Source organism: Schizosaccharomyces pombe, assembly GCF_000002945.2.
Source record: "Schizosaccharomyces pombe strain 972h- genome assembly, chromosome: I".
Classification (NCBI taxonomy): Eukaryota; Fungi; Ascomycota; class Schizosaccharomycetes; order Schizosaccharomycetales; family Schizosaccharomycetaceae; genus Schizosaccharomyces; species Schizosaccharomyces pombe.
The window spans coordinates 4,752,595-4,778,729 of NC_003424.3; the positions used below are offsets into that span (position 1 = coordinate 4,752,595).

General features: G+C 35.4%; 16 protein-coding genes and 11 long non-coding RNA genes across 27 annotated transcripts; 14 read left to right on the forward strand and 13 right to left on the reverse strand.

Annotated features, from left to right (window-relative positions):
• Window positions 1-116: 116 nt before the first annotated feature.
• pro3 (delta-1-pyrroline-5-carboxylate reductase) lies at window positions 117-1,318 on the forward strand. Its single transcript, NM_001020133.3, has one exon. The coding sequence runs from the start codon at window positions 200-202 to the stop codon at window positions 1,046-1,048; it is 849 nt and encodes a 282-aa protein (NP_594706.1). The 5' UTR covers window positions 117-199; the 3' UTR covers window positions 1,049-1,318.
• Window positions 175-1,225, reverse strand: SPOM_SPNCRNA.4135. The gene has a single exon (NR_193496.1). It is a non-coding gene; the product is annotated as a non-coding RNA (long non-coding RNA).
• SPOM_SPNCRNA.1022 lies at window positions 1,289-2,213 on the reverse strand. Its single transcript, NR_149863.1, has one exon. It is a non-coding gene; the product is annotated as a non-coding RNA (long non-coding RNA).
• sdu1 (PPPDE peptidase family protein) lies at window positions 1,561-2,332 on the forward strand. The gene has a single exon (NM_001020134.3). It carries the CDS (start codon window positions 1,589-1,591, stop codon window positions 2,192-2,194), a length of 606 nt encoding a protein of 201 aa, NP_594707.2. The 5' UTR covers window positions 1,561-1,588; the 3' UTR covers window positions 2,195-2,332.
• On the forward strand, window positions 2,220-7,632 carry ecm29 (proteasome assembly chaperone Ecm29). Its single transcript, NM_001356178.2, has one exon. It carries the CDS (start codon window positions 2,413-2,415, stop codon window positions 7,450-7,452), a length of 5,040 nt encoding a protein of 1,679 aa, NP_001342940.1. The 5' UTR covers window positions 2,220-2,412; the 3' UTR covers window positions 7,453-7,632.
• On the reverse strand, window positions 6,327-6,599 carry SPOM_SPNCRNA.4136. The gene has a single exon (NR_193497.1). It is a non-coding gene; the product is annotated as a non-coding RNA (long non-coding RNA).
• SPOM_SPNCRNA.4137 lies at window positions 6,794-7,316 on the reverse strand. Its single transcript, NR_193498.1, has one exon. It is a non-coding gene; the product is annotated as a non-coding RNA (long non-coding RNA).
• SPOM_SPAC1782.02C (uncharacterized protein) lies at window positions 7,459-8,500 on the reverse strand. The gene is made up of 2 exons (NM_001020136.3): window positions 8,158-8,500; window positions 7,459-8,057 (listed from the first exon to the last, which is right to left on the reverse strand). Exons 1-2 carry the CDS (start codon window positions 8,290-8,292, stop codon window positions 7,707-7,709), a joined length of 486 nt encoding a protein of 161 aa, NP_594709.1. The 5' UTR covers window positions 8,293-8,500; the 3' UTR covers window positions 7,459-7,706.
• Window positions 8,501-8,660: 160 nt separating this feature from the next.
• On the reverse strand, window positions 8,661-9,610 carry SPOM_SPNCRNA.4138. The gene has a single exon (NR_193499.1). It is a non-coding gene; the product is annotated as a non-coding RNA (long non-coding RNA).
• On the forward strand, window positions 9,047-10,439 carry saf3 (splicing-associated factor Saf3). The gene has a single exon (NM_001020137.3). The coding sequence runs from the start codon at window positions 9,213-9,215 to the stop codon at window positions 10,278-10,280; it is 1,068 nt and encodes a 355-aa protein (NP_594710.1). The 5' UTR covers window positions 9,047-9,212; the 3' UTR covers window positions 10,281-10,439.
• On the reverse strand, window positions 9,765-12,410 carry SPOM_SPNCRNA.4139. The gene has a single exon (NR_193500.1). It is a non-coding gene; the product is annotated as a non-coding RNA (long non-coding RNA).
• Window positions 10,449-11,628, forward strand: cox24 (mitochondrial 37S ribosomal protein mS38). Its single transcript, NM_001020138.3, has 2 exons — window positions 10,449-10,641; window positions 10,684-11,628. The coding sequence occupies exons 1-2, from the start codon at window positions 10,485-10,487 to the stop codon at window positions 11,052-11,054; spliced, it is 528 nt and encodes a 175-aa protein (NP_594711.1). The 5' UTR covers window positions 10,449-10,484; the 3' UTR covers window positions 11,055-11,628.
• ypa2 (serine/threonine-protein phosphatase 2A activator 2) lies at window positions 11,834-13,148 on the forward strand. Its single transcript, NM_001020139.3, has one exon. It carries the CDS (start codon window positions 11,855-11,857, stop codon window positions 12,911-12,913), a length of 1,059 nt encoding a protein of 352 aa, NP_594712.1. The 5' UTR covers window positions 11,834-11,854; the 3' UTR covers window positions 12,914-13,148.
• Window positions 13,024-14,241, reverse strand: phb1 (prohibitin Phb1). The gene has a single exon (NM_001020140.3). It carries the CDS (start codon window positions 14,218-14,220, stop codon window positions 13,372-13,374), a length of 849 nt encoding a protein of 282 aa, NP_594713.1. The 5' UTR covers window positions 14,221-14,241; the 3' UTR covers window positions 13,024-13,371.
• Window positions 14,242-14,461: 220 nt separating this feature from the next.
• qcr8 (ubiquinol-cytochrome-c reductase complex subunit 7) lies at window positions 14,462-15,392 on the forward strand. Its single transcript, NM_001020141.3, has 4 exons — window positions 14,462-14,547; window positions 14,737-14,754; window positions 14,800-15,013; window positions 15,117-15,392. Exons 1-4 carry the CDS (start codon window positions 14,516-14,518, stop codon window positions 15,129-15,131), a joined length of 279 nt encoding a protein of 92 aa, NP_594714.1. The 5' UTR covers window positions 14,462-14,515; the 3' UTR covers window positions 15,132-15,392.
• Window positions 15,313-17,205, reverse strand: rex3 (exonuclease Rex3; the record flags this gene model as incomplete). The annotated part of the gene is made up of 1 exon (NM_001020142.2): window positions 15,313-17,205. The coding sequence occupies exon 1, from the start codon at window positions 16,933-16,935 to the stop codon at window positions 15,313-15,315; it is 1,623 nt and encodes a 540-aa protein (NP_594715.1). The 5' UTR covers window positions 16,936-17,205.
• Window positions 15,329-17,127, forward strand: SPOM_SPNCRNA.1023. Its single transcript, NR_149864.1, has one exon. It is a non-coding gene; the product is annotated as a non-coding RNA, possible alternative UTR (long non-coding RNA).
• A 105-nt stretch (window positions 17,206-17,310) lies between the features above and the next one.
• Window positions 17,311-19,237, forward strand: SPOM_SPNCRNA.4140. Its single transcript, NR_193501.1, has one exon. It is a non-coding gene; the product is annotated as a non-coding RNA (long non-coding RNA).
• On the reverse strand, window positions 17,397-19,122 carry clp1 (Cdc14 family protein phosphatase Clp1; the record flags this gene model as incomplete). Its single annotated transcript, NM_001020143.3, has 2 exons — window positions 19,017-19,122; window positions 17,397-18,961 (listed from the first exon to the last, which is right to left on the reverse strand). The coding sequence occupies exons 1-2, from the start codon at window positions 19,063-19,065 to the stop codon at window positions 17,397-17,399; spliced, it is 1,614 nt and encodes a 537-aa protein (NP_594716.1). The 5' UTR covers window positions 19,066-19,122.
• A 170-nt stretch (window positions 19,238-19,407) lies between the features above and the next one.
• nhp2 (box H/ACA snoRNP complex subunit Nhp2) lies at window positions 19,408-20,573 on the reverse strand. The gene has a single exon (NM_001020144.3). The coding sequence runs from the start codon at window positions 20,550-20,552 to the stop codon at window positions 20,088-20,090; it is 465 nt and encodes a 154-aa protein (NP_594717.1). The 5' UTR covers window positions 20,553-20,573; the 3' UTR covers window positions 19,408-20,087.
• Window positions 20,157-20,367, forward strand: SPOM_SPNCRNA.4141. Its single transcript, NR_193502.1, has one exon. It is a non-coding gene; the product is annotated as a non-coding RNA (long non-coding RNA).
• Window positions 20,574-20,864: 291 nt separating the features above from the next.
• SPOM_SPAC1782.12C (uncharacterized protein) lies at window positions 20,865-22,698 on the reverse strand. Its single transcript, NM_001356180.2, has 4 exons — window positions 22,570-22,698; window positions 22,397-22,473; window positions 21,142-22,340; window positions 20,865-21,064 (listed from the first exon to the last, which is right to left on the reverse strand). The coding sequence occupies exons 1-3, from the start codon at window positions 22,598-22,600 to the stop codon at window positions 22,092-22,094; spliced, it is 357 nt and encodes a 118-aa protein (NP_001342948.1). The 5' UTR covers window positions 22,601-22,698; the 3' UTR covers window positions 20,865-21,064; window positions 21,142-22,091.
• met14 (adenylyl-sulfate kinase) lies at window positions 21,070-22,059 on the forward strand. Its single transcript, NM_001020145.3, has 2 exons — window positions 21,070-21,666; window positions 21,773-22,059. The coding sequence occupies exons 1-2, from the start codon at window positions 21,198-21,200 to the stop codon at window positions 21,910-21,912; spliced, it is 609 nt and encodes a 202-aa protein (NP_594718.1). The 5' UTR covers window positions 21,070-21,197; the 3' UTR covers window positions 21,913-22,059.
• On the forward strand, window positions 22,505-22,742 carry SPOM_SPNCRNA.4142. Its single transcript, NR_193503.1, has one exon. It is a non-coding gene; the product is annotated as a non-coding RNA (long non-coding RNA).
• A 180-nt stretch (window positions 22,743-22,922) lies between these two features.
• mug162 lies at window positions 22,923-25,971 on the reverse strand. Its single transcript, NM_001020148.3, has 4 exons — window positions 25,660-25,971; window positions 25,415-25,553; window positions 24,943-25,362; window positions 22,923-24,904 (listed from the first exon to the last, which is right to left on the reverse strand). The coding sequence occupies exons 1-4, from the start codon at window positions 25,833-25,835 to the stop codon at window positions 24,845-24,847; spliced, it is 795 nt and encodes a 264-aa protein (NP_594720.1). The 5' UTR covers window positions 25,836-25,971; the 3' UTR covers window positions 22,923-24,844.
• On the forward strand, window positions 23,095-24,846 carry sst6 (ESCRT I complex subunit Vps23). Its single transcript, NM_001020147.3, has 2 exons — window positions 23,095-23,300; window positions 23,340-24,846. Exons 1-2 carry the CDS (start codon window positions 23,244-23,246, stop codon window positions 24,744-24,746), a joined length of 1,464 nt encoding a protein of 487 aa, NP_001018287.1. The 5' UTR covers window positions 23,095-23,243; the 3' UTR covers window positions 24,747-24,846.
• On the forward strand, window positions 25,366-25,614 carry SPOM_SPNCRNA.4143. Its single transcript, NR_193504.1, has one exon. It is a non-coding gene; the product is annotated as a non-coding RNA (long non-coding RNA).
• Window positions 25,972-26,135: the final 164 nt, after the last annotated feature.

Sequence of the window (26,135 nt, forward strand, 5' to 3'; positions counted from 1 at the left end):
ACATGGACTAGTCCTACAAACTTGTAACATCATACTTCAGTATCTTACATTATGCACATCAGCGAGTAAAACGGTAATTTACAGTATGAGTTTGATTTTGGAATTAACGATCCCTTAGCATATGCTTTAGTCGAATTTATTTTCGCTTTAAAAGAAGACTACAAAAATAGTTAAACATTTTTAAGCATAACTTTAAAAAATGTCGGGGTTTTGTGTTCTTGGTTGTGGTACAATGGGAAAAGCACTTTTGACTGGAATCTTTGATTCCATTGCTGAAAATGGAAACGATGTTTCTGACGAAATTATCATTCCGAATAAGTTCTATGCTTGTGTCAAATTTCCTAAAGAAAAAGAGGATGTTCAAAAGCTTTTCGGAGATCGTGTTAAAGTTGTAATGGGGGCCAAAGAGAATGCCGAGATGGCTGCGATTAGTAACGTTTTGTTGTTGAGTTGTAAGCCTCAGGCCGCAGAGGATGTTTTGAATTCCCCAAAGATGAAAGAAGCGCTCAAAGGAAAATTAATTTTGTCAATTTTGGCTGGCAAGACCATCTCTTCATTGCAAAGTATGCTTGATGAAAGTACTAGGGTGATTCGCATTATGCCCAATACTGCTAGTCGAATCCGTGAAAGTATGAGCGTAATTTGCCCGGGACCCAACGCAACTGAAGAAGACATAAAGTTTGCTGAATGGGTATTCAATGGCATTGGACGTTCAATGAAACTTCCCGAAAAGCTTATTGATGCTGCTACCGCTGTATGTGGAAGTGGACCTGCTTTTGTTGCTACTATGATTGAGGCTATGACAGATGGTGGTGTAATGATGGGTATTCCGTTCCCTCAGGCTCAGGAATTGGCTGCCCAAACTATGGTTGGTACAGGTCGTATGGTTTTACAAGGTCAACATCCTGCTATGATTCGTAATGATGTTTCAACTCCTGCCGGATGTACAATTAGTGGTTTGTTGGCATTGGAAGATGGAAAAATTCGAAGCACAATCGCACGTGGTATAGAACAAGCAACCAAGACTGCTTCTGGCCTGGGTAAATGATACTAGCAAATTCATTTTGTGCTATTAAATATCCTGGTTCCAAACATGGATTTGTATATAAAATTCTTGGGTTAGTACTTCTGTTTCCTCTTTAAAGCTAGTTTCGTTATCTAGTTGTATTAAAGCGTTGTGACTTAGTTTCATTCAATGATTCCTCTGTTTAAGCTTGCAATTCTGTTACATTACTAATAATATGCGTATTCGAACAGCGAGATTATATTTCATTAACTTTTTAGAACGTTGTATGCAATTAAACCCATTTCATTGCGATTGCTATCGTAGTGAATTTAGCTAAAGGTATTCAATATTGAAGAAACGTACTATGTTTTGATTATTTTAACATTGTCATAGTCGTACCGATGTAAACAAAATCACCACCATAAACAGCTCCCGTATTTTAAATTTTTATCCTTAATTCGACTCTACTTTTTTTTATTAAAAATACTTAATTGTACAGGTATCGAATCTTAAAATTCAACCTGCTTAAGGAGGACCAAGGAAATTTGCAAGTTGTTCTTCGCCATCCGAACGTATTCGAATATGAAAGTATACATTAATGTGTATGATCTAATGCCAGACAGTCCGGTAAACAAACTAGCATGGACTCTTGGACTTGGTATTTACCATACAGGATTGGTTTTAGAAGGTAAAGAATATGCGTTCGGAGCACACGAAATTCCTGGCTCCACCGGTGTGTTTGCTACCATGCCAAGACCGCCTTTAGAAGGGTGTAGATGGCGCTGTTCTATTGCTTTACCTAATTGTACCCTCCCTAAACCCGACGTGGATAGAATTTTGATTCGTTTGAGTCAAGAATTTACGGGGTTATCATATTCTTTATTAGAGAGAAATTGCAATCATTTCACGAATGCTGCAGCAATTGAACTTACGGGCAGCCCTATCCCTTCTTTTTTAAATCGAATTTCTCGAATTGGATTGGCGTTTCCTACGATCACGAATGCCTTATTACAGCACGGTCAAAAAAATACATCCGACGTTGATGATTCCTCGGATTCTTCTTCAGATGTAGATGAAGAAACTTTAATCGTATCAAAAAGTAAAAAAGCTCATAAAGATATTCCTAAATTTTCCGCACCTCCTCCTTCTGCTGACCTCAATAACCTCATCACTGATTCACTTCCTTAAGTCGCATGCTGTTAGTCAGCCTTTTAACCTACGAAATACAACACACACATCCAAAATTGTAGATTTTATTTATGCCTTGTTCTATCAATTAAGTGTAAAGTCAATTTGGGACTTTTTTTTAATTACTTGCTTTCTGATATATATCTCTTTATTCATCTTTGTTTGGTATTTTATTGTAGAGTGTTTTTTTATTAGTGATTATAATTAACTCTACAATAATGGCTGAAAATGAATTGAGATTATTAAACAATGCAGAGCTGAAGCTCGCTCTAGCGGAAAGCGAGGACTCCTTTCAATCGCTTGTGTCAGTTTTTTTATGTCCGATTTTACTAAAACTCGATTCGCCTCATGAAAGTGTGAGAAACAAAACAATTTCAATTGCAAACCACATTATGACTAGGCTCAACAATAACGCGCAAGCCATACTACCTCTTGAAGCCTTAGTAAGCCAGTACGTTGAAGCAAATCAACCTTTGCGAAAAAGATTTCTCCTTGCTTTCATATCTATAGGCGAAAAAAGGATACCTTGTTCTGAAAATTTGGCCCTTCTCCAGATTTGTCTAAATCATGTCAATGAATACCCATTAGTATTATTGACATTGACAATTCGTTTACTTCGTTTTTCAAAGCCAACTTCGGCTATTACATGCTCTAACGATGTCATTTTATCTCTTTCTTCATTCTATTTGATTCAGAAAGATCAAAGGATTTTTAGTGACCTGCAATTTTCCCAAAAAACAGTAGATTACCGCTTGAGTCTGCTTCGGTGGATTCATTTATCTAGCTGGCCATCAAATTGGAAGTGGTTGGCTTACTTTTTTGCCTCTGCTGATTCTCATTCTGAAGTTGCCCGACTGGCAGATGAATTTACGCGTGATAGTGGATTACCTGATCTAGAGAATTTGTCCCACGTGAACGTTCTATTAGACATAGCGCTTGATAAGTTTCGAATCGAAGCTTTGCACGCAAACTTTTCTGTTTCCATTAGCTTAAGGAACAAGGCAATTCAGCATTTACTTAAAAGTAAAATTGCTGCGAATACTGACAAAGCTATAAATTGTATTGAATTCATTCTTGAAGCACCTCCTAGTATGCAACCCCGGTTAATACAGTTTACTCGTTGGGTAGTTGACAAAGCTGATCCAAATTTTCTTAAACCTAAAGCTGCGATGATATTGGAAAAAATTCTTAGCATCTTATCGAGTAATATAATTCAGAGTGATTTACTTAGAGGATTTTTATATACAACGATAGGTTTACTGACCAAGGTTGATAATCATCTGATTACTAATTCTTTGCTGACAAATTTATTGACCTCCTTACAATCTGAATTACCAGACGTACGAGTTTCAATTGACGAAGCTCTTTCTATTATTATTCCGTACTATAGTAATTTTCGATTTTCTAACGAATTGTTGCCAGTATTAGAACCCTTTATTTTTGATTCACCCGAGTCTCCTGCTGCGTATTGCGCACTTCGATTTGTATTGGTTGCTTTTCCTTTTGATTATTTGCCAGCTCGTTTTATTTGTCTAAAGGTACAAAATCCTTTCGTATTTCACCACTCTTTTATTGAAGAAGCTAAAAAAGGACTAAACTTATCTCAATGGGTTCAGTATAATAGTGTGTATTCCACGAATGAAGCTCAAGAGGAAGATAAAGTACGTGCCGCTAGTTATCCTTCTGCCTCTGAAGTAATCTCTTTTATTTTGTCGGACCATGATTTAAAAAAATTTTGGGAATCTAATGCTGCAGAGTATTGTTTGGCCATTCTTGAGTTTATTGAGAGATGCATTTATTATTCAGCGGATAGAAGCTTAGAGCTTTACGACAATGACAAGCTATCTTCTATAGACGCTTTACTGATTCAAGATTCCAAGTTAAGAGAAATGGTGTCTGAAAAGTGCATTTCTTTGTCAAATTTTAATGTATTTTTAGAATATGTTTTTTATGGTACTCTACTCATGCACTTTGAACCCACTTACGCCCTCAGCAGATTGGTATCCTTTGCACCACCTGAAGTTACATTTTCTTTACCGGAGTTAGATTTTCTAACGTCTGTATTTAACTTTCCACTTGCTTTGCGTAATACTGCAACACGAATACTGGGAATAATACTTAGTACAAAAGATTCAACTCGTATATCAGAAGTACTTTCTTCTTGCTTCACTATTATCTCAACGTCTAACAATAAAAATGACAATTTTTTCAAGGCTGAGACTGCTCTTCTAATCATCGGCTATACTATCTCATACTTGGCTGCTCAAACTAATTCAGCAGCCGTCGATTCTTTCATTCTCAATTCTGGCAGTATAAAAGAATTTTTTTCTGTTTTATTGGAATATCTTGGTTCCAATGTTTTGCACAAAAAGACCACTTCACTTGCTATTTATAAAGAATTGTTTGTTTATTTTACTAGAGACTGGATTACTTCGTATGGCGTTGACTTTGACGAAATTTTAAATGTTTTGCTACGCTTTCTAAAAGAGGTTGAAGATACCAACGTAAAGGTCGAATGTTTACACGTTATATCACGTATGTCGTTATCATTTTCAGATGATGAAATGGCAGAAAAGATTCTTAAAGCCATCTATGTTACATATCACATGGACTCTCCTGATATATTGTTTGCGAGTGCTGAAGCCATGTCGATACTTGCTGGTGGACATAGAAACGTTTTCGTGAAATCCACGTGCCCCATTTTTTTTCAAAAACAATTGGACAATTATAAAGCAGATCACTATTGCTTTACCCTTGATTTCATTTTAACTGATTGTGTCAATTCTCCAAAACCCTTACTTCGTAGGGCCTCTTCTTTATGGCTTTTTTACATAGTTCGCTATTGCGAACCTCAAACTTATACAATGACGCGGCTTAATGATATTTATCATTCATTTCTCTCATTTTTGGTTACTCAAGATGATTTTGTTCAGGATACTGCGTCAAGAGGCCTCAAAGCTATGTATGATGTTTTAGAAGGGGACGAAAGAAAATCATTTACTGATAATCTGATAAGCACAATTGCTGCTGACCGCGTTGATGAAAAAACCAAAGCTCCTTTGGACGCAGATACTGCCCTTTTCACTACAAATAAAGGTACTGTAGCCACCTATAAGGATATCTGTTCTTTAGCATCCGAGAGTGGTAATCCTGATTTGATTTATTCATTCTTGAGCATAGCAGGTAACAGTTCTCTCTGGCAAGCCCGTAAGGGATTGGCATCTGGTATAAGTTATTTAGGTATTCCCGAGGATCAAAAAAGAAAGACGTTTTCATTTGATACTTCTAAAAGCTCTTCATTATTAAAAAAGCTTTATAGATTTAAACATGACCCTAATCCTGATGTTGCCAAAACAATGGGTGAAATTTGGGACACATTAGTACCTTCAGATCTCAATTTGGCATCTCATCGTAAATACTTAGTGGAGGATTGCCTCGAGTTTATGGGGAGCAGATCTTGGAGAGATAGGGAATCCAGTGTAAACACTTTGGTTAGTCTTCTTTCTAATGTTCCTGTGACCGAGTATCTAAATCAATTAGAGGATATATGGAACATGTCTTTTCGAACTCTTGATGATATTAAAGAGAGCGTTAGGGAAGCGTCCTTTCCACTTTGTAAGCTTTTAGCAAGATCAGTTATTCAATCTTTGGAGAAGACTTCACACAATACTAGCCCAAGCGGAATTTGCAAAGGCAAACGGATTGTTTCAGTAGCTTTACCATTTCTATTAAAACACGCTTATGATCAGGCTAAAGAAGTTCGTTCACTTACATACTCTACCATCACTGAACTTGTGCGTACTGGCAATTCTACTTTGACTTCGTTTGTGCCGGCCATTATGCAGGTTATGCTTGAATATTTGACAGAGTATGAATCAAAAGCTGCTACCTTTTTGGATTTTCACGCCAAAAATTACAGCATTAAACAAGAAAATATTGACAACGCCAGAACGTCAGCCGTTCAGAGCTCTTCAATGATGGATACGCTAGAGAAGTGTATCGGCCTTTTGGATGAAAGCTCAATGCAAACATTATATCCAATATTAAATAGAATGATTGCTAAACCTGGGGGTGTACCTACCAAAATAGGCAGCGCCCAAGTGGTGATGCTTTTAGTAATTCGTCGTGGACCACTCGTCAAGCAGTTTGCTTCAAAGCTGCTTCAATCCTTGAAATCTTCTTGCTTTGATAGAAATGCTGCAGTAAGTGATGCATTTGCATCTGCTATTGGCTATTTGTTACGAGTTTGCCCGTTGGAAATAGCTTCACAAACTTGTCAAGAAATCATCGATAAATTCTACGATGGAAATACCAACGAACAAATAATCAGTTCCAAATTGACCGTGTATGCGTCGAGATACGCACCCGACGTCTTCCTTAATCTTGGTTCTCTTTTTTTTCCTTTCATTTTTTTTGGGAAACATTCTTCTTCCATTTCGATAAATGGGGTTTTAAGTAAAGCATGGGATGAACTTTCATCTGCCGGAAGCAGTGTGAACCTGTATTCGGAAGAAATTATCCTTCTTATCCAAAAAAACTTAATTGTTACAAAATGGGATGTCAAACGTCCTGCTGCTGCTGCATTATTGGAATTTGTCAATACTTCGCGACTCACTTATCGACAAAATGATATCTACGTGCTTTTAAATGAAACAATGAAAGATAAAAGCTGGCCTGGGAAGGAATTACTGCTTGAGGCTTATGTTAAATTTTTAATTAAATATCCTGAGTTCATTAAATCGCAAAAAATGGAAGAAGTTCACCAAGTGATTGTTAGAGAATTTAAGAGACGCAATATTGTTTACAAAAGCCATGCAATGGAAAGTGTTGGTGAACTGTTATCTGATGAAAATTATAGAGAGCTTGATTTGTATGAACTATCATTAAATGAATGTGGTACATTTTTGCAGAAGGAATGGTTTGATAAAGATGATGAATTGAATCTTGAGGAAAAAATTGCGCTTCAGCGCAATAGCGTCTATGCCATGTTTAATTCCAGCAGACCTGGAAATAAGAATTGTAATGAGATGTTGCTAACTTACTTGTCAAATGCCCTTGATGAAAATTATTTACATTGGAATGTGAAATTAGCAATTCTGAAAAATGCTCCTCACTTAAAAAAGATAATGTCTAACGAGGAATTCTTACTGTATAAAGATATTCTTTATCGTTGTTACGAAGACAATCCGTCACCAAAAGCAAAAGATTATGCTGAAGTCATCTTCGGCGAAAATTATTTAAGTGTTTTAAGAAATTAGCTTCATTATATTTATAGCTAGTGATAAAGCTGATCAGCCATTTGAACTTTCTAAACACTCATTTCTAATGCTAACATTGTAAAGGATTAATTAAAGAATATTTTATACAAACCTTTGACTAATGTATTCATATTTGATTTTAAACCTAGAATGTAAGCGATTGATGTTGAAAATCCAATAACGATAATAATAGCTTTTACAACAAATAAACAACAAGTGAAGAATACTAGATGCCAGTCACTTGGTTTTTTTTTTTAAGATTCTTCAACTTCACGTGCTTTTCTAGCGGCTAATTCTTCGGCCTTTTTTTGGTTTTTCAAGTATTTAGCCCTCTCTTCGCTCATTGCTGCAAACATCCAAAACTGCCACATCAAATCGCAAAATGCAAAAGTAAAAGTAAGGCTGTTGCTAGCGATATGCTCTTTTTTGAGGTAAATAAAGCCGGTAAGGATAAAGTCAAATATAGCACGAATTGGAGTAATTCCACTGAAGAACAGGAAATTGCTTTGTAACAATGAGATAGTATAAATCATTCCAAGAATCAAAAATACCAAGCCGGACAATGCAAGAGTCGATAAGTTGTCTTGTGTTACTATCAATGGTTTCTAAATTATAATGGTCAGATATCACTTCAAACATTAATCAAGAAATTAAAAAAAAAAAAAAAATACTATCTACTAAAACAATAAAGTTATAATCACATACAACTTCCATAGAAGCACCAATTAACGCGACCAGTCCACTTTCTACTACAAACTTGGGATTCCATAAAAATCCAATGCCAGCAAATGTTAGCATACAACAATAAAAAAGAACTATCGCTCGAAAAGAGAACAACATCGTGAAATCAGAAGACGACAAATGAGCAACTATTAACTTCTAGAGACTGTACTCCGTGGTTTAGAAAGAGAATGTAAAACTAATAAGTTTTTTTCGGAAAGAAAATGTAGAGAGTTTCGATGAATATTTCGTTCGTACTTTTGTTTTCTCAACGTCGCACCAATTATATGCACCTGATTTTTGCTATTTTACGGTAGTATCAAGCTCTGGGAAGTATGTACTCTCAATTAATGGTTATATTACGATAGTTGAACTTAACTTCACTATTGTTGCTAGTTGCCAGCGCTCGCTATCTGTATTTAGAATTAGAAGGTGAATTGAATTGAGAAATATAATCAATATAACAAAATTACAAGTATACGTTTGGTTTTATTTCTTCAAAGTTATTTTGGTATGAAAAAGTGAGATGCTGACAGATTTCAAGTCAAGAACTCTATATTTTTTAAAACCACTTCAACGAATTTTAGGATCTTGAAAAGTACATCATTTTTACTAATTATAGGAGGGTATTTTCAAAGGATATATTGTATGTAGCATCTAAATAATTTTTATGAAGGTCTCAAAGGGTTGACAACGGTTGTTTTTGGAAATACATTACATTGACCATAAACTGAAACGATGTATTTTACAAAAGGCAATTCAATTTTACAAACTTTCAGCTAAATATAAATTATGCCAGGATTCTCGTTCATTTGACTAGAATGTGTGCTTGTGATATTTGTTCTCGCATTGGTAAGTGCCCCGAAACCTCTTTGTAAGTGGCACCGTACCACAAATTGCATACATACAATCTATTATATCAGATATACAGTTTTATCTTGGGTGGTAGATAATAGATATATAATTTCCAATTCATATTTATATTGTTTTACCGGTTGATTGAAATTTGCCAACCAATTTAATAAAAAGCGTTTGTCAAGATGCCAATAGATACACCGTTGATACCCCATAAACCTATTTCAAGATATCGCTCTGGTAGATTGGAAGGGCTGGAAAGTGAGTCTTCTTCTGAAAGTGATTATGAAGAAGTTTCCGATTCACATGATCAAGAAAACTCGATTTCTTCATCAAGACATGTTATTACTCCAGTATTCGAGAAAGAAGGAATATCTGAAACCAAAACGTCTTCTAATTTCCAAAACATTAACCCAGTCCAAACAATTGATAACTCTGCTTCAGAATATGAGACTGACGCATCATCGGCAGAAGGGGGATCTAACTCTGCAGCATCTAGTTCTGAAGAAGAAGACTCTTCTGATTCGGAATATGAGATGGAGCTGAGAAGGCGGACACTTCTTCTTCCGCCAAAATTTACTAGTAAAGTCATCAAAAATCGGGCAAAAGCCAATGAAGAAGATACTGAGGTGCTTAAAAAAGTGACTTCACAAAAAATATTAGAAGAGACTATAAAACGGGAATTACTATTGAAAGAAACTAAAAACAATAATGAATTATTAAATGATATCGATGATACCGATGGAATTGATCCGCAAAGTGAATATGAATTATGGAAATTAAGGCATTTGCTTAGGAAAAAGAGAGACAAGGAAAAGTCACTGGAATTAGAAAGGGAAAAGATGGCAATTGAAGAAAGAAGATTAATGAATTCTGAGGAACGCGAAGCCCAAGATTTGAAGGACGCTGAAGCAAGTCGGAGAGGAAAGAAAAAGTCATCTATGCAGTTCTTACAAAAGTACTATCATAAGGGTGCATTCTATCAAAACGAAGATATTGTGAGTAAAAGAGATTATTCAGAAGCCACAGAAGGGGAAGTTCTTAATAAAGATTTATTACCCAAACCTATGCAAATTAGGGGAGATCTTTTTGCGAAGGCAGGCCAAACACGCTGGACGCATTTGGCAAATGAAGATACTACAAAAGAAGGATCTGCTTGGTATGATCCTAAAAACCCAATCTTGCAAAAAAATTTGCATCGTCTCGGTGGACTTCATTCTGACAGCCCACTCTCGAAGCGAAAACGTACCTAACATCTGTATATACATAAGGACAATTTTGTATTTCATTTAGCATTAATTTTATTTAACATCACATATATATTTAAATACAACATTCTTCTGAATTAATATCAAATGTGCACCACCCTTCCTCTTTGTAAGTGTTTAGCATAAGCATACCAATTCTTACCTTCCCGCAGTGCAAAGAGTACAACACATTTTTCGCCTTGGTCACCCATGTTACGAAGAGGTGCGCTTTCCACAATATTAAAAGGTTTAAACGGCCTTTCACTGCGTAGTCCCATACCGATTTGGCATGTTTCAGCTTCTCCCGAAGTTGGGTCGAAATATAACCTACCAACGGTTCCTACAACTTCACACGTTTCATATCGTCGTAAGTAAATTAAATACTTCTATTTCTAACTTCATTGCGTAGAAATCGCAAAAGCAAATTTCTTTGCTGGATATCGACCTTTGTCAGCTAATCAAATATGTGTGCCTAAAGTTGAGTCCAAAACACAAGTTTCGCAATCGCAGGATGAGGAAGATCAACCCCAGGAATATGTGTTATCTTTAGAGGATGGCTATTTGTATGCTCAATCATTCTCTGCATCTGGATCCGTAACTCAAACTCAACCCGCTCGTATATCTACTCAAGTATGGGAACAAATATGTGATAAGCTGATTTCTATTACACCTTTAGATTTGACCAGTGTCAAACGAAAAAGAAAATTGAAAATGAATAAACATAAGTTCAAAAAGCGCTTACGCCGACAACGAGCACTTAGGAAACGTCTAGGAAAATGAGATTATTAGAACTTATTTTTACTCGGGTTATATTTTTAGGTTGGTTGGATTGAGAGTTTAAGCTGTAAACAAGCATTTTCAAAATGGCTGCAAGCATTTATGAGTCTCTATTTTTAACTTGGATATCAGTACCTCTCTTTTCTTAAGAAACGTTTAATCATTTAATGTTTACTTCAGGCTTTTTTAACAAGGAATACATTTTCTCTCATGTATATTCTATCCTTTAATGTTCCGGTATGAGACAATTAGGTCGGTGCTTTTTTCTTGCGATAAAATCATTAAACAATCCGCGTTTATTTAACTATTTTCAAAAAGCGGAGCACTTATTTGTTTATGCCGGCTATCTCCTTCATATCAATTAGCTTCCCATGTCTAGTACTATTACAATACCTCCATCTTTGGCCCTTCCTTTTTATATTTTTAAATATTTGTCGATGGCTAGAATTAATGACATGTACACTTCATGTGAATCATAAATATGTTGTTGTATATCAAGCAATTAATAAACGCTTATTACACTGTATCTGTTTACACATAGAATAAAAGAACACATTGGTATGAAAAATAACTTTAGTAGTCGAAATTATTTCCTTAAAACAATTTTGAAAAAAAAAAAAAAAATTTCTACATTTCTTTCTTTAAAAAATGTTCTCACTGATTATAGCTAATTACAATAATGAAATGTAACGTACTGACGACTGACATAACAAATAACAACATAAGGAATATTGAAGAGCGTCCAACTGTATAATTTTTAAGGCTTTTGTTAATCTTGTCTTAACCGATCAAGTTATGCCAACATGCTTTCTAGAGAAGAGCAAAACCGGTGTTTCGTTCCTGTCCGACGAATTTTAGACAATGAAGACTTAAAATTATTTAAAGAAGGAGATGCTTATAAGTTAATTGATTCGTTTATTTGTGATCTTGACGAAGCTGTGAAAGACAAGCCTATTTCAGCTTCAATTCCGCAAAGCTCATCAATAGAGCATGTATTAAATATACTAGATCGAGTTGGAGAAATTAAACAGGAAAATCCTGCAATTGATAATATGGGGTCGAGGTTTGGCAATCCTGCATTTCAATCATTTTACGATCAGGTATACATTGAAACACCAAAGTTGCACCAAGTATTTGGAATTGAGCATAATGCGGCGATGGAGGCAGGTCGATATTTTTATGAAAGCTTTGGAAACAGAAAGCGAATAGATTATGGAAGTGGTCATGAACTTTACTTTATGTCATGGTTACTAATTTTAAAGCAACTAGGCATTTTTACTAAAAATGATTATCCAGCATTGGTCGTTCGAGTTTTTGTTAAGTATGTTGAATTGATGAGGTCTTTGCAAATTTTTTATACTCTCGAACCAGCAGGATCTCATGGTGTATGGGGATTAGATGATTTTCATTTCCTCCCTTTTTTGTTTGGTGCAGCTCAGTTGGTTAATCATAAATATTTGCGTCCCAAACATGTTAGAGATCCAGAAATTTTGGAGATGTGTCGCGCTGATTATATGTACTTAGGTTATGTTTACTTTTTAAATAAGTTGAAGCCTTCTGTTTCACTACGTTTCCATTCTCCAATGATTGACGATATTTCTGCCGTAAAGACTTGGTCTAAAGTCAACGAAGGCATGATAAAAATGTATAGAGCAGAAGTTTTGGGTAAACTTCCTATAATGCAGCACTATCTTTTTGGCCATTTAATCCCAGCTTCACCTGGGATGTCTCCTGCTCCCCAAGACGGTGATGATTCTGAGGTGACACATGTTCATTCTCATTATGCTGACTGTTGTGGCATCAAGATACCAAGTGCGATCTCTGCTGCCAAAAATAATGGAAGTAGGATTCCGTTTGATTAAAAATTCTCGAGGGAAAAAAGGCGTTTTTAACGAATCTTCACGAATTTATGCGATACCCATATTTGTCTGTTTACTTTAAAAGTAATATCTAAAGTCAATAAAATTACCAACAGTACAGCATATTTGTTTATTTCATTATGCTAAAAAAACTCTACATAAACAATCAACCCTAATTTTAGCAGCATTAATATAGCCATTTCATCAGCACAAAACCCAAAATAATTGTCGTTTTAAAAATAAGGTGACAAATCATAATTTTGAGTTCTGAAATAAAAAAATTTGGAAATATTTATTTTCGTTAAGAACCCAAATTTGTCAAAATCATAATGCGTGGAAAAGTACAACTTTTATATAACATCTCTTTAATTTTAAAGGGATAATAAGATAAAGCTGATATGTTTAGGGGAGCTCGAATAAACCTTATGAATTTGCTGCTAGAAGCAGATACATGGAATGAATTAAGGATTTACATTAAGAAGCAACCCAGAACCACTGGAACTTTGGGCATTAGAACCAGCTCCAAAGGGAAGATAAGTGACCTGTGCACCTTTATTAGCAAGTGCAGTAGCCACCTCTTTACTTGTCTCGAGACGACGAATTTGGATTAAAGCGCCACCGGCTTTATCAAGTGCTTTGGAAACAATATCAGCCGCTTCTGCTTCACCCTCAGCGCGAATAACATTAGCTTGTCGCTCTTGTTCGGATTGTTCTACTAAAAATCTAGCACGCTCGGCTTCTTGTTGAGCAATTTGTTTTCTCTCTACGGCTTTCGTAAATTCTTTTCCAAAAGTCATATGAGTAATGGATACATCTTCCAACCGAATTCCAAATTCGGTAGCTCGTTGAACTAGTTCTTGGCGAATTTTGGCAGAAACTACTTCTCTTTGAGTAATGAGCTCTGCTGCATCAAACTGAGCAACTACGGATTTTAAAATTTCGTTTCCAATAGAAGGTAAGACACGCTCATCATAATCTAAGCCTAAATTTTGGTAAATTTGAGGAAGCATTCCAACTTCGGGACGGTGTAATACACGCAATGTTAAAGAAACCATCTGTAAATCTTTACTACCCGTAGTAGTTGCGATATTTCGTGGACGTGTGCGTACATCATAAACAATTGCCTTTTGTAACCATGGAATCAAAAAGTGTGTGCCCTCCTGAACAACCTGTTTCTGCACACCCGACAGACGGTCAAACAAAACTGCTCTTTTTCCCCCCGGTACATCGTAAATCGAAGATTGTAATAGAGTAAATCCAATACCTATTGGTATTGCATAACGTGCAACTCTCTCCAGTACTACAGCCATCTCTTTAATAGTACGTTGAGCGCTGGACTAAAAGACCAAACTGAAAGGGAAGTCCGTTTGAGCAAGACTAAGTATGACTTAACTGCAACCTCTAGGAAAATCTATATTCATGATTAATAAATACATGATCTTATTATTTAGAATTTTAATAGTAAAACTAAATAAAAATCTTGAATAAAAAACCAAGAATTTGTAAACGTCTGAATTATTATTGGTCTAGCAGACCCGCACACTTACCCTTAACAAACATCTGACTTTGTAACGGCAATCATCAATATATTATTGTTTTAACAAAATGGGTGGTGCTGCTGGAGGAAAAACTTATTTGTAAGTGCAACTTAAAGCAGTTTCTGTTTATAATGGGTTATATGACTTTTCTTTGACGCTTATAGCGTGAGACGGTGGACACAATTGGTGTTTATTTCGTAAAGCCATTTTCGTCAGCGAAGTTATATACATTCAAATAGCTGCTGAGAATATCATTGAACGTTTTTATTTATACTAACACATGAATAGAGGATGGTGGGGCCATCTGTAAGTGCTATAACAATTTGATACATTTTTACTTACTTTAATAAGAGGTGGACCTAAACAAAAAGGAATCATAACATATTCCCTTTCCCCATTTCAACAGAGACCAATGGCCGGCTTCTTCAAAACTTCTACGCAAAATATGTTTCGTCGCGTCATGACTGAAGGTCTATACGTAGCAATTCCGTTTGGAATAGCTTACTATATTTACTGTTGGGGGAAGGAGCGTAATGAATTCCTCAATTCCAAACATGGAAGACACGTAAGTTAATGACTGAAGAATCGATAAGCAGCTATGGTTTGCAGCATTTTTCTATACTTCTAAATTGTGTCAATAATTGTCATTTTACTAATATGTGGTTTAGTTGGTGGAGGAATAATGATGAGAATGAAGTATTCATTTTGGTAGAAGGATTTACAAAATTCTTCCCTACCCTTTCCTTATTGGGTTTACAATTACTATCTCTCTCCTCTCATTATGCTTAGTATCAGAAATCTATATATCCAACAAAATTACTTTGTGATATGATCTATCTCTTGAATTTGAAAACATTATTACTCTTAGTTTTGACTTTCATTTGATTTTGTCTTATAAAAGACAAGTTGTAATGCTGAAACAGCGTCTTCTTCGCTATCGTGTGTAGAAGTTTGTATTGTTGTTCCCAGATATTTTTTAGTCAAATATTTTAAGGAATATCTAAACGGCGGGCCTCTGGCATGCGTAAATAGAAGAGCAGTATCTATGACACGTTTGTGAATAAGCCTCATCGCATTCAAATCGTTTTCTAAACCATGTCCTATTAAAATTGTATTTTTATTCATGCCAAGTTCCTTTATTTTAATATACATTTGATCCATGGTAATTCCTGATTCTAATTCTTTGGCATCATGTATCCCGCTAAATCGAGTATTGAGACTCAAAATTTTGCCTTTAGGCTTTATAAACACATCCATAATAATGCTTTCCTTTGCTACCACCGTCAAACGAGCCAATTCCATCCCGTTCGTAGTGTAGCATAGTTCACAATCTAACGCGCAATGACTTAATTGCTTGCTATTTGTACTGTCTGGTAAGTAGGAAAATGGATGAACGCTAGCAAGATACGGAAGATGTCGGTATTTGAACACATGGTTGTCTTCTATAATACAACCAGACGAATCGCCCTCTTTTACACCACAGCAAGTGTATGTACGAATCTTCTCCCCCCCTTGCTTTTCACGAAACAGTTTTCCCCAATGATATGTACATGGTCCTCGAGGATCCGCAAACCGTGTACCACATCGATCGCATTCACGAAGTTCATCTGGCGGGTTTACTGGTGCAACGTCTCCAATATTATATCCCCATAGAATCAATTCTTCTTCCGAATGAACAAGTGACTCAAGTTTCTCATCAGGAGTTGATCCTTGTATTTCATTTTTCTTCGGAGCTTTCTTAAGAGATAAAATTTTAGACTTGCAGGAGGAACTGTATATCATTTTACTGTTTGCAGTTTCACAAATATTTTTTTCATCGAGAAGAGCAAGCATACTACTTTCTGCATTGGAATAGCCTAAATCCTTGTAAGACTCATATAACAAATGTGTCATTCGTTTTCTCAGTTCATGCCCAGCTGGTGAGTTGGAGTCATATTTAGGAGTAGGAATGATATTGGAAGACGCTCCTTGAGAATCTGAATTAGTACTAATGGCTGATACAAGTTGCTTCTTCTTATTAGGAACGATGGAAATGGCATCATTAAATAAAGAACGCTTTTTTAATACAGTATTTGTAGGTAGATGCGTCGTTTGATGATTCAACTGCTTGCATTTGTAAGTTTCTAGTACGTCCATACGAAAATTCTCATTCTTGGTTTCTTTAATGGAATCATTTGTCTTCTCCAAATTTAAAGTGGTGGATATATTTTGCCTAATGTTGAAATTAAGATTTTCAACCGAATGATAAGGGATACAGGTCGTAACTATTGGAACACAAATAGACAGTTTACAATTATCGTATTTGTAAGGAAGTGATTTTTCAATTTTAACTTTTGGGTACCCTTCAACATTTTCGGAATAAGGTGGTGAAATCTTTGTTGAGTTTTGAAAGTCATGACTAAAGAAACAATTCCTAGACTGACATTTGCGTCCAGTTCGTAGAAATGGACAAACTATGTGCTTAAACTGACCCAAAGGTGAAAACATTGAAGCAAATTAGGTACAACAAGTAGGCAGATTTCCGTTGGGAATTTAGATAAAAATTCTCAAGCAAAATATAATAAAATGTACCGCTACGAACAAAGATACCATGCACCCGCGAAAGAACCTCTTCAGCCAAAAATAGAATGGCGAAATCTTGAAATTCGTAATAAAAAACAAAGACTTTTTATATCATAACCAAAACAATTTCTCGATTAAAATCATTAACCATGGCTTGCAAAAAGCCAAAGTTTTTTCCAAAGAAATATGAATGTTAGTTAACAAAAAGGATAGCTAAGACATTAATGGTGGTGATCCCCACCGCGCAAAGGTGCGCTAAATCAGGGAATATTTGTAAAGTTAATTAATGAAAAATTATGCAGGGTTGACACAGTATAATTCAAAGTTAGTTTATATGAAAAAAAGGAATGTAAAAACTGCCATTTAAACCAGTAATTACAGGTTTATTAAGAAATTAGCCGGCTTTTAGAAGGCTTAGGTTTAGCAACACGGCCATTAGAAGTATTGTTAAGTGATGACATGCTAACACTTCGCTGAGCACTTTTTTTAGAATGACTAGACCCACTAGACCACCTATTTCCACTTGTACGTCGAATTGGACTACCAGTTGGTGAGGATGTCGGAGAACGAACTCCATTTGGTTCGATATTGCTTTGACTTGATGAGCGACGCAAGCGAACCACTGAAATTGTTTCAGTTGGAGTTCCAACAGTCCGTGTTTCATCATCATTTTGTATTTCTGAATCTTCGTAACTACTGTATGACGCTTTGTTCTCATTTTGGATTGATTGCTTGGAAGCATTTTTAAGTTTCTCATTAAATTTGACAGAGGACGCTGAAGGGAGACGTCTCGCCGACGGTGGATTATGTCCAGAAACTTTTCTCGGTTGGCCAGGCGTTGGTTCTGGAAGAGGAGTACTGATATTGCTTTGAGAGGTACCATTCGTAGCATTCAATGGATGGCGAGGAGGAGTAGCTAAGGGTTCCGCAGCGGTGGCCTGTTGGATTGCTCTTCCCATCGCCTTTTCGTAAAAATATGCACGGAAATGAACTTGATTAATATGTAACCAATGCTGTTGTGGACCTACAACCATTCCAGGACGCATTATTCTCATGTAAGCAATAACTTCATTAGCAGTAAAACAATGTTTGTATATTAAATATGCGCCAATTAAGCATCCAGTACGTCCGAGCCCTGCTTTGCAATGAACAGCAATCACACCGTCTTCTTCTACTTCCTCGGTAAGGTCAATAAACTCTTTGACAAGAGAAAGCTCTGGAACTGTGCCATCCTCAAAATACATCTCTTTATGTCGAATTCCAACATTTTCAAAAGTCTTTTTATCGTAAAGAGGTCCATTAAGCCTAACTATCAGTTTGACCTTATTAGCGACGAAATAATCGAGAACTATCGCAAACGGTTGAGGAAGTTTCTTTGGACGTGTGCTCGCATGATTCCAACCAGCCTGAATAGGACTTGCAAATGCTATAAACTTAGGAGATATCCAATTAAAATCTCCATTCTCCACTCTTTCATAAGTTTCATAGTCATGAACATCGATATTACGTATATTTAGTATGCTGCTCTCTCGTGCTCTCCACAGTCCGTAAACACAATCTTGAATCGTGATATAGTAATCTGAAACAGCATATCCCGCATCTCTAAACCCCAAAAAAGGAGGTTCTGCCTGAGCTAAAGGGGCTAATGCGAGATGTGGAGGCCAGTTTTGTACTAACACCATGTAGCAAGCTAACAAACAAGCGGCATTTGCACGCAACCTTGTATCTGTAGAAGAATATAAAACTATAGCCTTGCTTTTCTTAGCTTGTCTGTGTTTTCCCATGATACCATGAACTATCACTGCAAATCTAATAAGATGACTCACGTTCAGCGGACCAAAGTCATGATAAAAAGGGTTGTAGATCAATTCATCATCGATAGTAAAAAAATGCATATGAGGATATAACTCGGCTTTAGGTGGTTGCGACAATGATGTGTAGTATAACTTGTCTATTTAACATGTTAATCAATTTTACGAGATATTTGAGTTAAACTTCATGCATACCCTCCAAAAACTCAATCATTTCACCAAGCCCATCATCTTGGTAATCCATCAGACAAGTAATTGCGAATCTCGTCTATATTCGTCAAACCCGTAATGGTTGAGTTCTAAATTGTGTACCTGGGTGTTGGTGGTCCTTGTAAATAGAAGGGATGATAATGCACAAGAAAATATGTGGGGTGCGAAACAAATGAAGACAAAAGTGGATTCTAAACTATACACAACGTTATGTTGACATTTAATCTTTTCTCTTTATTAAAAAAAAAAAGACATTAACTTTTAGCAACACTATAGTAAATAAACAACAATAATCATTATCTTACAAAGTAAGTAAAAATGCACATCAATTTATGATAAACATACAGAATACTTTTTGCTCATACAAATACAACCCAACTTTTTTATCTGAAATTCGATTTGTTTTAGCAAATATATTTAAATCCGATAACAAAATCCGGATAGATAACCATATAATTGCCGGACCTTTAAAGCTACCCTAATCTATCATTTATGGATAGCACTGGAAAGCATAATATTTGTAAACATTATAATGGTAAGAACGACGTTGGGTGAAATTTAAGTTAGTTGTAAACTGGTTCTAACACGCCGCCTCTGAATACTAAATAGCAACCTAAACGAATAATAAAACTTTTTTGCGCAACTAGTTAGAAATAAACACAGGCTAAATCCGTAATGAAACGATCAGCGTAAACGAAATTTGAGGAAAAATCAGTTGATATTTCATCGCTGTTACAGCGATATACCATTCTCATATAAGTTGGTAAATGATACGATATTATTGCTAACAAAGTTTTGGAGGTATAGTGATTAGTTTGCTCGCAAACCAGTCTAAACCCATAAAATACTAGGGCATAAGAAAGAATGATAAAACACTAGATTAAAAAGGAAATTTTTTGAAACCTTAAAACCGACCATTAAGCAAAACTTCTTTTCGCTTACTATCAAGCAAACAGACATGATATACCAAAAGTTAAATCCCAGGATAAATACCAAATTTTAATAGTATATAATAATCTACATTAAATGGCTAAGCATCTTTTAGATATTGAACAATTAAACTTCAAGAGCAGGTACTTCTTTTATAATTTCCTCGTAGCTTTCCTTGTACTCCTCAACTTTAGACATGTCCTTCTTTTTTCCACCGGGAACAATCATAACACAGCTAGTAGGTCTCTTGGTGTTTGATGCTTCACCAAGCAACTCTTTGGAAACAGTATATAAGTAAGGGACATTATTGTCTTCACATAATACTGGAATATGAGATATAACATCCATGGGAGAAATATCACCAGCAAGAATTACAAGACCCTTCTCTCCTTTTCTAACAGCCTTTACAACCTCTTTGACCCCACGAAGGATGTGTTTCTGCTTCGAAGCCTTCTTGACAGTCTTCATCATTTTTTTGTTCAATTTTTTAGGAGCTAAAGGCTTAGCAATTGGCATTAAAGCAGGAAGATATGAATCATACTCATCTTCGGTGCTTCCACTATGCTTATGGTCTTTTTTATCTTTTGCCATGATAAAGAAATGGAGAAGGATAAGTTTGGAAGCCCAAAAGATGATCCCAATAAAACTTTTTTCAGTAACGCTATGTAGCGGATAATAGTCTGTTAAGCCATCTGTATAATACGTAATTTTAAGATACCAGCTTTGGTAATATTCCTTAAATTGACATAATGCCTACTATTCCACGAACGGAGTATTGGAAAAATTTACTGTAAATAGATGTTGCTGTCTTCCCTACTTAAAGATACTATTTTAAACTCCCTGACTAGTCCTAAGATTATATAATCATTTGTATTTATTTAGACAACCGAAACAGCACTTAAAAAGGCCAAATCAACTAAATGAACTAAGCGCTCATGGTTTAAGCTAAAGGGAAATTTTCGTTACGTTATTCTTAATTCCTACCGAGGTGACTTTACGACTCCTAACGAGACGCTAACGGATAGGCGTAATTGCGCAATTGCTAAAAAATAAAAGATTGTGACTGTTCCGAATGCTTTCAAATTGTGACCTAGTAATTGTAACTAATAGCGTTAATCATCAAATTGAATTCGTTAGATTTTGTGCAGTAACAGTTGTAAAATATTTTTCAAATTCGTACCATTTGATTTTTCCAACAATTAATTAGAAGATTGGATTTTCACATTTTTGTTTACGATGGCTACTAACATTACATTTCACCCTGGTTCCGTCACTAAAGAAGAACGTATCAAATTTGTGGGTCATCCTGGTATGACCATTTGGATGACTGGATTATCTGCGTCTGGAAAGTCTACAATCGCTTGTGCTTTGGAACAGTATTTACTTCAGCGTGGAGTTACAACTTACCGTTTGGATGGTGATAATGTTCGTTTCGGCTTAAACAGTGATCTTGGATTTAGTGAACAAGATCGTAACGAAAACATTCGTCGCATAGGTCATGTTGCCAAGCTTTTCGCAGATGCCTGTGTAGTTGCAGTAACTTCCTTCATTTCTCCTTATCGCAAGGATCGTGATCAAGCACGCGAATTTCATAAAAAAGATGGACTTCCTTTTATTGAGGTTTATGTTGAATGTCCAGTGGAAGTTGCCGAGCAGCGTGATCCAAAGGGTTTGTACAAGCGTGCTCGTGCTGGTGAGATTAAAGGTAGGTAATTGTTACACATTAAAGATACTTTTTCCCCTCAGGAAATTCCATTTTCTCAATGTTTTTAAATAGATGACCCTATAAAATTAAGGCTAACCGGTTTTAGAATTTACAGGAATTTCTGCTCCCTATGAGGCTCCCATTTCTCCTGAAATCGTGGTTTCTTCTCATACTCAATCGATTGAAGAGTGTGTTGAAAAAATCGTCAATTACTTGTTGGAAAAGGATTTGATTACTTTGAAGTAAACACGTTAACTCATCTTAAATACTTGTATTCCCCTTATATCCTTTCTCTCTTTTTTGTTCGCTTACTTGGGACCCAATAAAATCATAACATATTCTTTATCTGCTAGTATTTTAGAAACGACATCATTAATACTTGCGTCTGTACTGGTAAAACAAAAAGCATCTAAATTAAAGCTCTCTTAAACTAGCATTGTAGCCCACCCTGTAAGCATCACTAGTCCTCCAATTGGTGTCAAGGGCCCAAGAATTCGTCGCAGACTATGTCCTTTAGGCAATAAACAAAGTCCATAAATTGTCCCAGAAAACAAGCAGCTTCCTGTAATCAGCAGGGGTCCCGTCCAACGAGATTTCCCGTAAACTGGATGCAAAGAAACGGCCATGGTTGCCAATGAATGGAACATCAAGTAAGTACAAGCAGTGGACCATGACTATAATTTTATGTTAAAATAGTTACAATCATGAAATAAAAATGCATAAATCCTACCTTCAATAAATGTGGATCCTGAACACGTTTTTGCAACCCGTGAGATCCATATGCACCTAAACCTACGCTGAGCAGTCCTTTTTTATTGTTAGATAACGTAAAATAGGTTGTTTAACAAAAAGTAAATGTATATAAAGGTTATATACCAGTCTATTACTTGTGCTAGAACCTACCTGTCAATGCAGCTACGTTCCAAATTGTCATTATTGATAAACAAATATCAGATAATTCTTTCAATAAAAATGCAAACTGCTCGGTTTATTGCCGTAATTAACCTTTCAATAGTCTTGCAATTGTAGTATTGCTGGTGTTAAAAGAGAAGTGGAATACGTATGTGAGAACAATGATCCTCAATTATAGTTGCTACCTTAGTTTATATTTATGGATACGACACATTTCCAAAATATTGAATAAGAAATCTGAGCGTATTGGTACTTTGTGAATTTTTCATAACTGCTCCTATCAGTCTATAAATTCATATCCTAATATTATATACTATCAGATCGTCAATTTCAGAAATTGAGTATGTAGCACTTAAAATAAACTTGGCGTTAATGTTAATATGGCATCAATTGAAAATAATCTTGAGTATCGTTACCTGTTTTATCGCTTGATATAACGATATATTGTAATATTATACAGTTTATTTAAAAAAGAGATGCAGCATTGACGTTATTTATTACAACGATAAAATGCGTAAAGAAAACGACCATCTGTTCAAAATCAATTTCACAAGTGGTGCTTGCAATTAATAGGTTTTCGAAAACCAGCTAACTTTATTTGATTTCTTTAAATCCTATAAGATTTAATCACGTGCTTGCATAAGTGCGCCTCGTTTCTTTTTACCATGTCAGATCATGCAATCAATGAACACCCTTCACGAATTTTGAATACAATTGAAAAGGTACCGCTTGTTTTTTTACCAATTTAACCTGAAAAATAGATTAGATTTTGGAAGAATGGACTTGCTGAAGAACTAGAATTATTGTTTAGAAAACAATGTGAAGACACGTTTACACTTCAAGCAATTAATATTGAAGTAGATACGCAAGACGAAAACAAAATAGAAGAGGTCCGCATTTATTTGAGTACTCCAGCATTTGACAAAACAATTTTAACCTCGGCTTGTATAACGGTTCGCTCTTATTATCCATCACAGCCGCCAATAGTACAATTATTGGATGAAAAAGGAGGAAAGCATAAGTACACAAGTCTTCTACTACAACTTTGGAAAAATGAACGGTCTGTTTTTAATATCTATCGTTTAGTTCAAGCTCTAATAAAGCAAGACTTTGAAAGAGAACATACTTCTCCTCCTGAACTGCCGACAAAACTCGTTAATACTATTGAAAAGCTCAAAGTGAAAGAAGAAAATGAAGCTCCTCCTGTTATCCCTGCTAAACCATTCTCATCTTCCTCTGAACAACATTTCCGAAAGGTGCCTGCGTTACCTTCCAAACTACCGCCTAAGCCTTTAAAAATTACCGCTAATAGTTCCTTAGGACAAGAAACAAATTCCAATTCTTCCTCTTTTCAAAGTACGCTTTTTTCTCTGAATACAGCACCTTTTTCAGCTACATCACAACAGCTTGTTCACGATTCTGTTTCATTGAGGCGACCAAGTTCTAACATTCCTGCCCAAAAACCTATTCCACCAAAACCTGAACAAAATGAGATAATAATTACCAAAGACACGCCTTCACTTAAAGACAAATATTCAAAGCCTGCTCTGTTACCGCAAAAACCCAAAGTTTCTAAAGGTCAGATCGTTCAACAAGTTTCAGTGTTCTCGACAGGAAAAAAAATTGAGTCCCAAAGTTTGCTCAACCTTATAGATACAGATATTGAAACCCCTTTAAAAGGTTCGTCTGAGCTACTGTATTCAGAAGACTTTAAGCCCAATGTTGACCCTGTGAAAATTCAGCAAATTCTACATAAACAGAACAAAATTATTGAAGAAAAATGGATTTCACAAATACGAATATCTAAAAACTTAGAGGTTAAGCAAAGGCTTTTGGATCAAGAAAGACACGCTTTAGAAACACTTGCTAAAAATATTGAAAACAATAGATTCATCTTAGGAAAAAGAAGGAGAAAAGCCAGAGAAGCCCTACAGAAGTTGGACAATTTAAAAGACTTATCTGTTCAAGAACTATTTATAATACCCTCCGAACGAGAACTAAAATATTATGAACTTAAACGTAAGGACGAAAAACTGGATGAAGGAATTCGAGCCCTGAATCAGGCCTTGCATCATGAATCAATCATGCCCGCATCTTGGTTAAAGGGAATAAAGCTGTTAGCTAGACAACAATTTTTAATACGGGACGAAATGCTTCAATACTCTTAAGATTATAGTGATGTGAATTTCAGTGTCGACATTTTTAGGAATATATGGACAAGATAAATATTATTCTTTTATTTATTTTTTTGTAAAAAATATCTCCATTACCAGTAATTTCGATAATCATCGTCCTCATAACTTAGGTTTTTAAAATTTTTCTTTTCCTAGAAAGGTTAGATTGGATAACATAATTTTTGCTTACAATTGCATAAATCCATATACTAGGGAAAATAATTAAACAGGAAGTTAATAAATTGAAGTAAGAAATAAGTGGTTTTGCTGTAATTAATGAACCCGTATTTAAAAGAAGTACGGATAATCCTGCAAGAAATCCTAGTACAAAATCCTTGGAGTCAATCAACTTAATCCAAATATACAAATTAATAACCCATAATGCAAATAAATGATAGGACAAATGTACTCTGCCAAGTAAAGGAAGCATGTATTCAGAAAACTTAAGAAACAGCAGAACATTAAGTATGAAGTGCAGTTTGATAGGAATTTCAATTATGCTGATTATTGTCCAATTTTTATTTTTTAAAGATAGAGATTTAATTGACCTTATATTAAAATAGCAAGCAGCGGAAAAGCTTATGAAAGCGAGTTCCATGCAACCAACTCTCTACAATCATTAATTAAGAATTCTCCAGAAAATTTAATAAATAAATACATACATCAAAAGAATACCCAAAAAATTCCATCATCAAGCCATAAAACATAAGGCTGGAAACTTGGAACACAGAATTTTGAACGGCAGAGTATTCGTTTGCCGAACCCGCTGTAAATATGCAATCTGCACAAAGAACTGTTCCCCTGATTGAAATAGTTAGAACTTCTTCATGTTAAGATTCTCATGAATCTCAATTAGTTAAAAAATACGCCGGAAGAAAGAAATTCCTTCCGACATAAAATAAGATACCTAATGTATATCCATAGAGATGGAGAAAATGACCATAAGCTAGGATTTACTAATTGTAAAGTTTTTAAGTTCCAAGTTCCTATGTAGCCTAACAATATAATAAGAATATCGAAGAAAATGACAATACGCAAATTATTCAAAGCTGTGAGTCTTTGTTTATAGACTTCATCATCCATGATTGCGGAAGCAATTTAAATATTGTCAAATTAAAATATATTCATTCGACAATTATTTTCAGCAAATAAGCTTGAAAATTGTAGCTGTATTTAATATATGTCAAGGCAAGGCAATTTTGTGGTAAATAATTCGAGCAAAGAATTGCGAGCTTACGTACAGTAGAGGTACTGACTATTTACGATTAGTACTACCCTCTCTATCAGCTTAAAGAATAATAAAAAAAAATATATATATATATAATTCAGTTGAATGTACTAGTCATTGTTTACGAAATTTTATCGAACCTAAATTTATTATTA

Coding starts and splice junctions, on each gene's coding strand:
- mug162 (NM_001020148.3), bottom strand. CDS start 25,835: ATGGATGATGAAGTCTATAAACAAAGACTCACAGCTTTGAATAATTTG. Junction 25,554..25,659: donor TCTCTATGGATATACATTAG/GTATCTTATTTT, acceptor TATTTCAATCAG/GGGAACAGTTCTTTGTGCAG. Junction 24,905..24,942: donor GTATATGGATTTATGCAATT/GTAAGCAAAAAT, acceptor TAACCTTTCTAG/GAAAAGAAAAATTTTAAAAA.
- met14 (NM_001020145.3), top strand. CDS start 21,198: ATGGCTACTAACATTACATTTCACCCTGGTTCCGTCACTAAAGAAGAA. Junction 21,667..21,772: donor TCGTGCTGGTGAGATTAAAG/GTAGGTAATTGT, acceptor AACCGGTTTTAG/AATTTACAGGAATTTCTGCT.
- cox24 (NM_001020138.3), top strand. CDS start 10,485: ATGTTACGAAGAGGTGCGCTTTCCACAATATTAAAAGGTTTAAACGGC. Junction 10,642..10,683: donor TTCACACGTTTCATATCGTC/GTAAGTAAATTA, acceptor TTCATTGCGTAG/AAATCGCAAAAGCAAATTTC.
- nhp2 (NM_001020144.3), bottom strand. CDS start 20,552: ATGGCAAAAGATAAAAAAGACCATAAGCATAGTGGAAGCACCGAAGAT.
- ypa2 (NM_001020139.3), top strand. CDS start 11,855: ATGCTTTCTAGAGAAGAGCAAAACCGGTGTTTCGTTCCTGTCCGACGA.
- sdu1 (NM_001020134.3), top strand. CDS start 1,589: ATGAAAGTATACATTAATGTGTATGATCTAATGCCAGACAGTCCGGTA.
- pro3 (NM_001020133.3), top strand. CDS start 200: ATGTCGGGGTTTTGTGTTCTTGGTTGTGGTACAATGGGAAAAGCACTT.
- ecm29 (NM_001356178.2), top strand. CDS start 2,413: ATGGCTGAAAATGAATTGAGATTATTAAACAATGCAGAGCTGAAGCTC.
- SPOM_SPAC1782.02C (NM_001020136.3), bottom strand. CDS start 8,292: ATGTTGTTCTCTTTTCGAGCGATAGTTCTTTTTTATTGTTGTATGCTA. Junction 8,058..8,157: donor TTGGTGCTTCTATGGAAGTT/GTATGTGATTAT, acceptor ATTATAATTTAG/AAACCATTGATAGTAACACA.
- SPOM_SPAC1782.12C (NM_001356180.2), bottom strand. CDS start 22,600: ATGACAATTTGGAACGTAGCTGCATTGACAG. Junction 22,474..22,569: donor GAACGTAGCTGCATTGACAG/GTAGGTTCTAGC, acceptor ACAATAAAAAAG/GACTGCTCAGCGTAGGTTTA. Junction 22,341..22,396: donor AGGATCCACATTTATTGAAG/GTAGGATTTATG, acceptor ATAAAATTATAG/TCATGGTCCACTGCTTGTAC.
- phb1 (NM_001020140.3), bottom strand. CDS start 14,220: ATGGCTGTAGTACTGGAGAGAGTTGCACGTTATGCAATACCAATAGGT.
- saf3 (NM_001020137.3), top strand. CDS start 9,213: ATGCCAATAGATACACCGTTGATACCCCATAAACCTATTTCAAGATAT.
- qcr8 (NM_001020141.3), top strand. CDS start 14,516: ATGGGTGGTGCTGCTGGAGGAAAAACTTATTT.
- sst6 (NM_001020147.3), top strand. CDS start 23,244: ATGTCAGATCATGCAATCAATGAACACCCTTCACGAATTTTGAATACA. Junction 23,301..23,339: donor TTTTGAATACAATTGAAAAG/GTACCGCTTGTT, acceptor CCTGAAAAATAG/ATTAGATTTTGGAAGAATGG.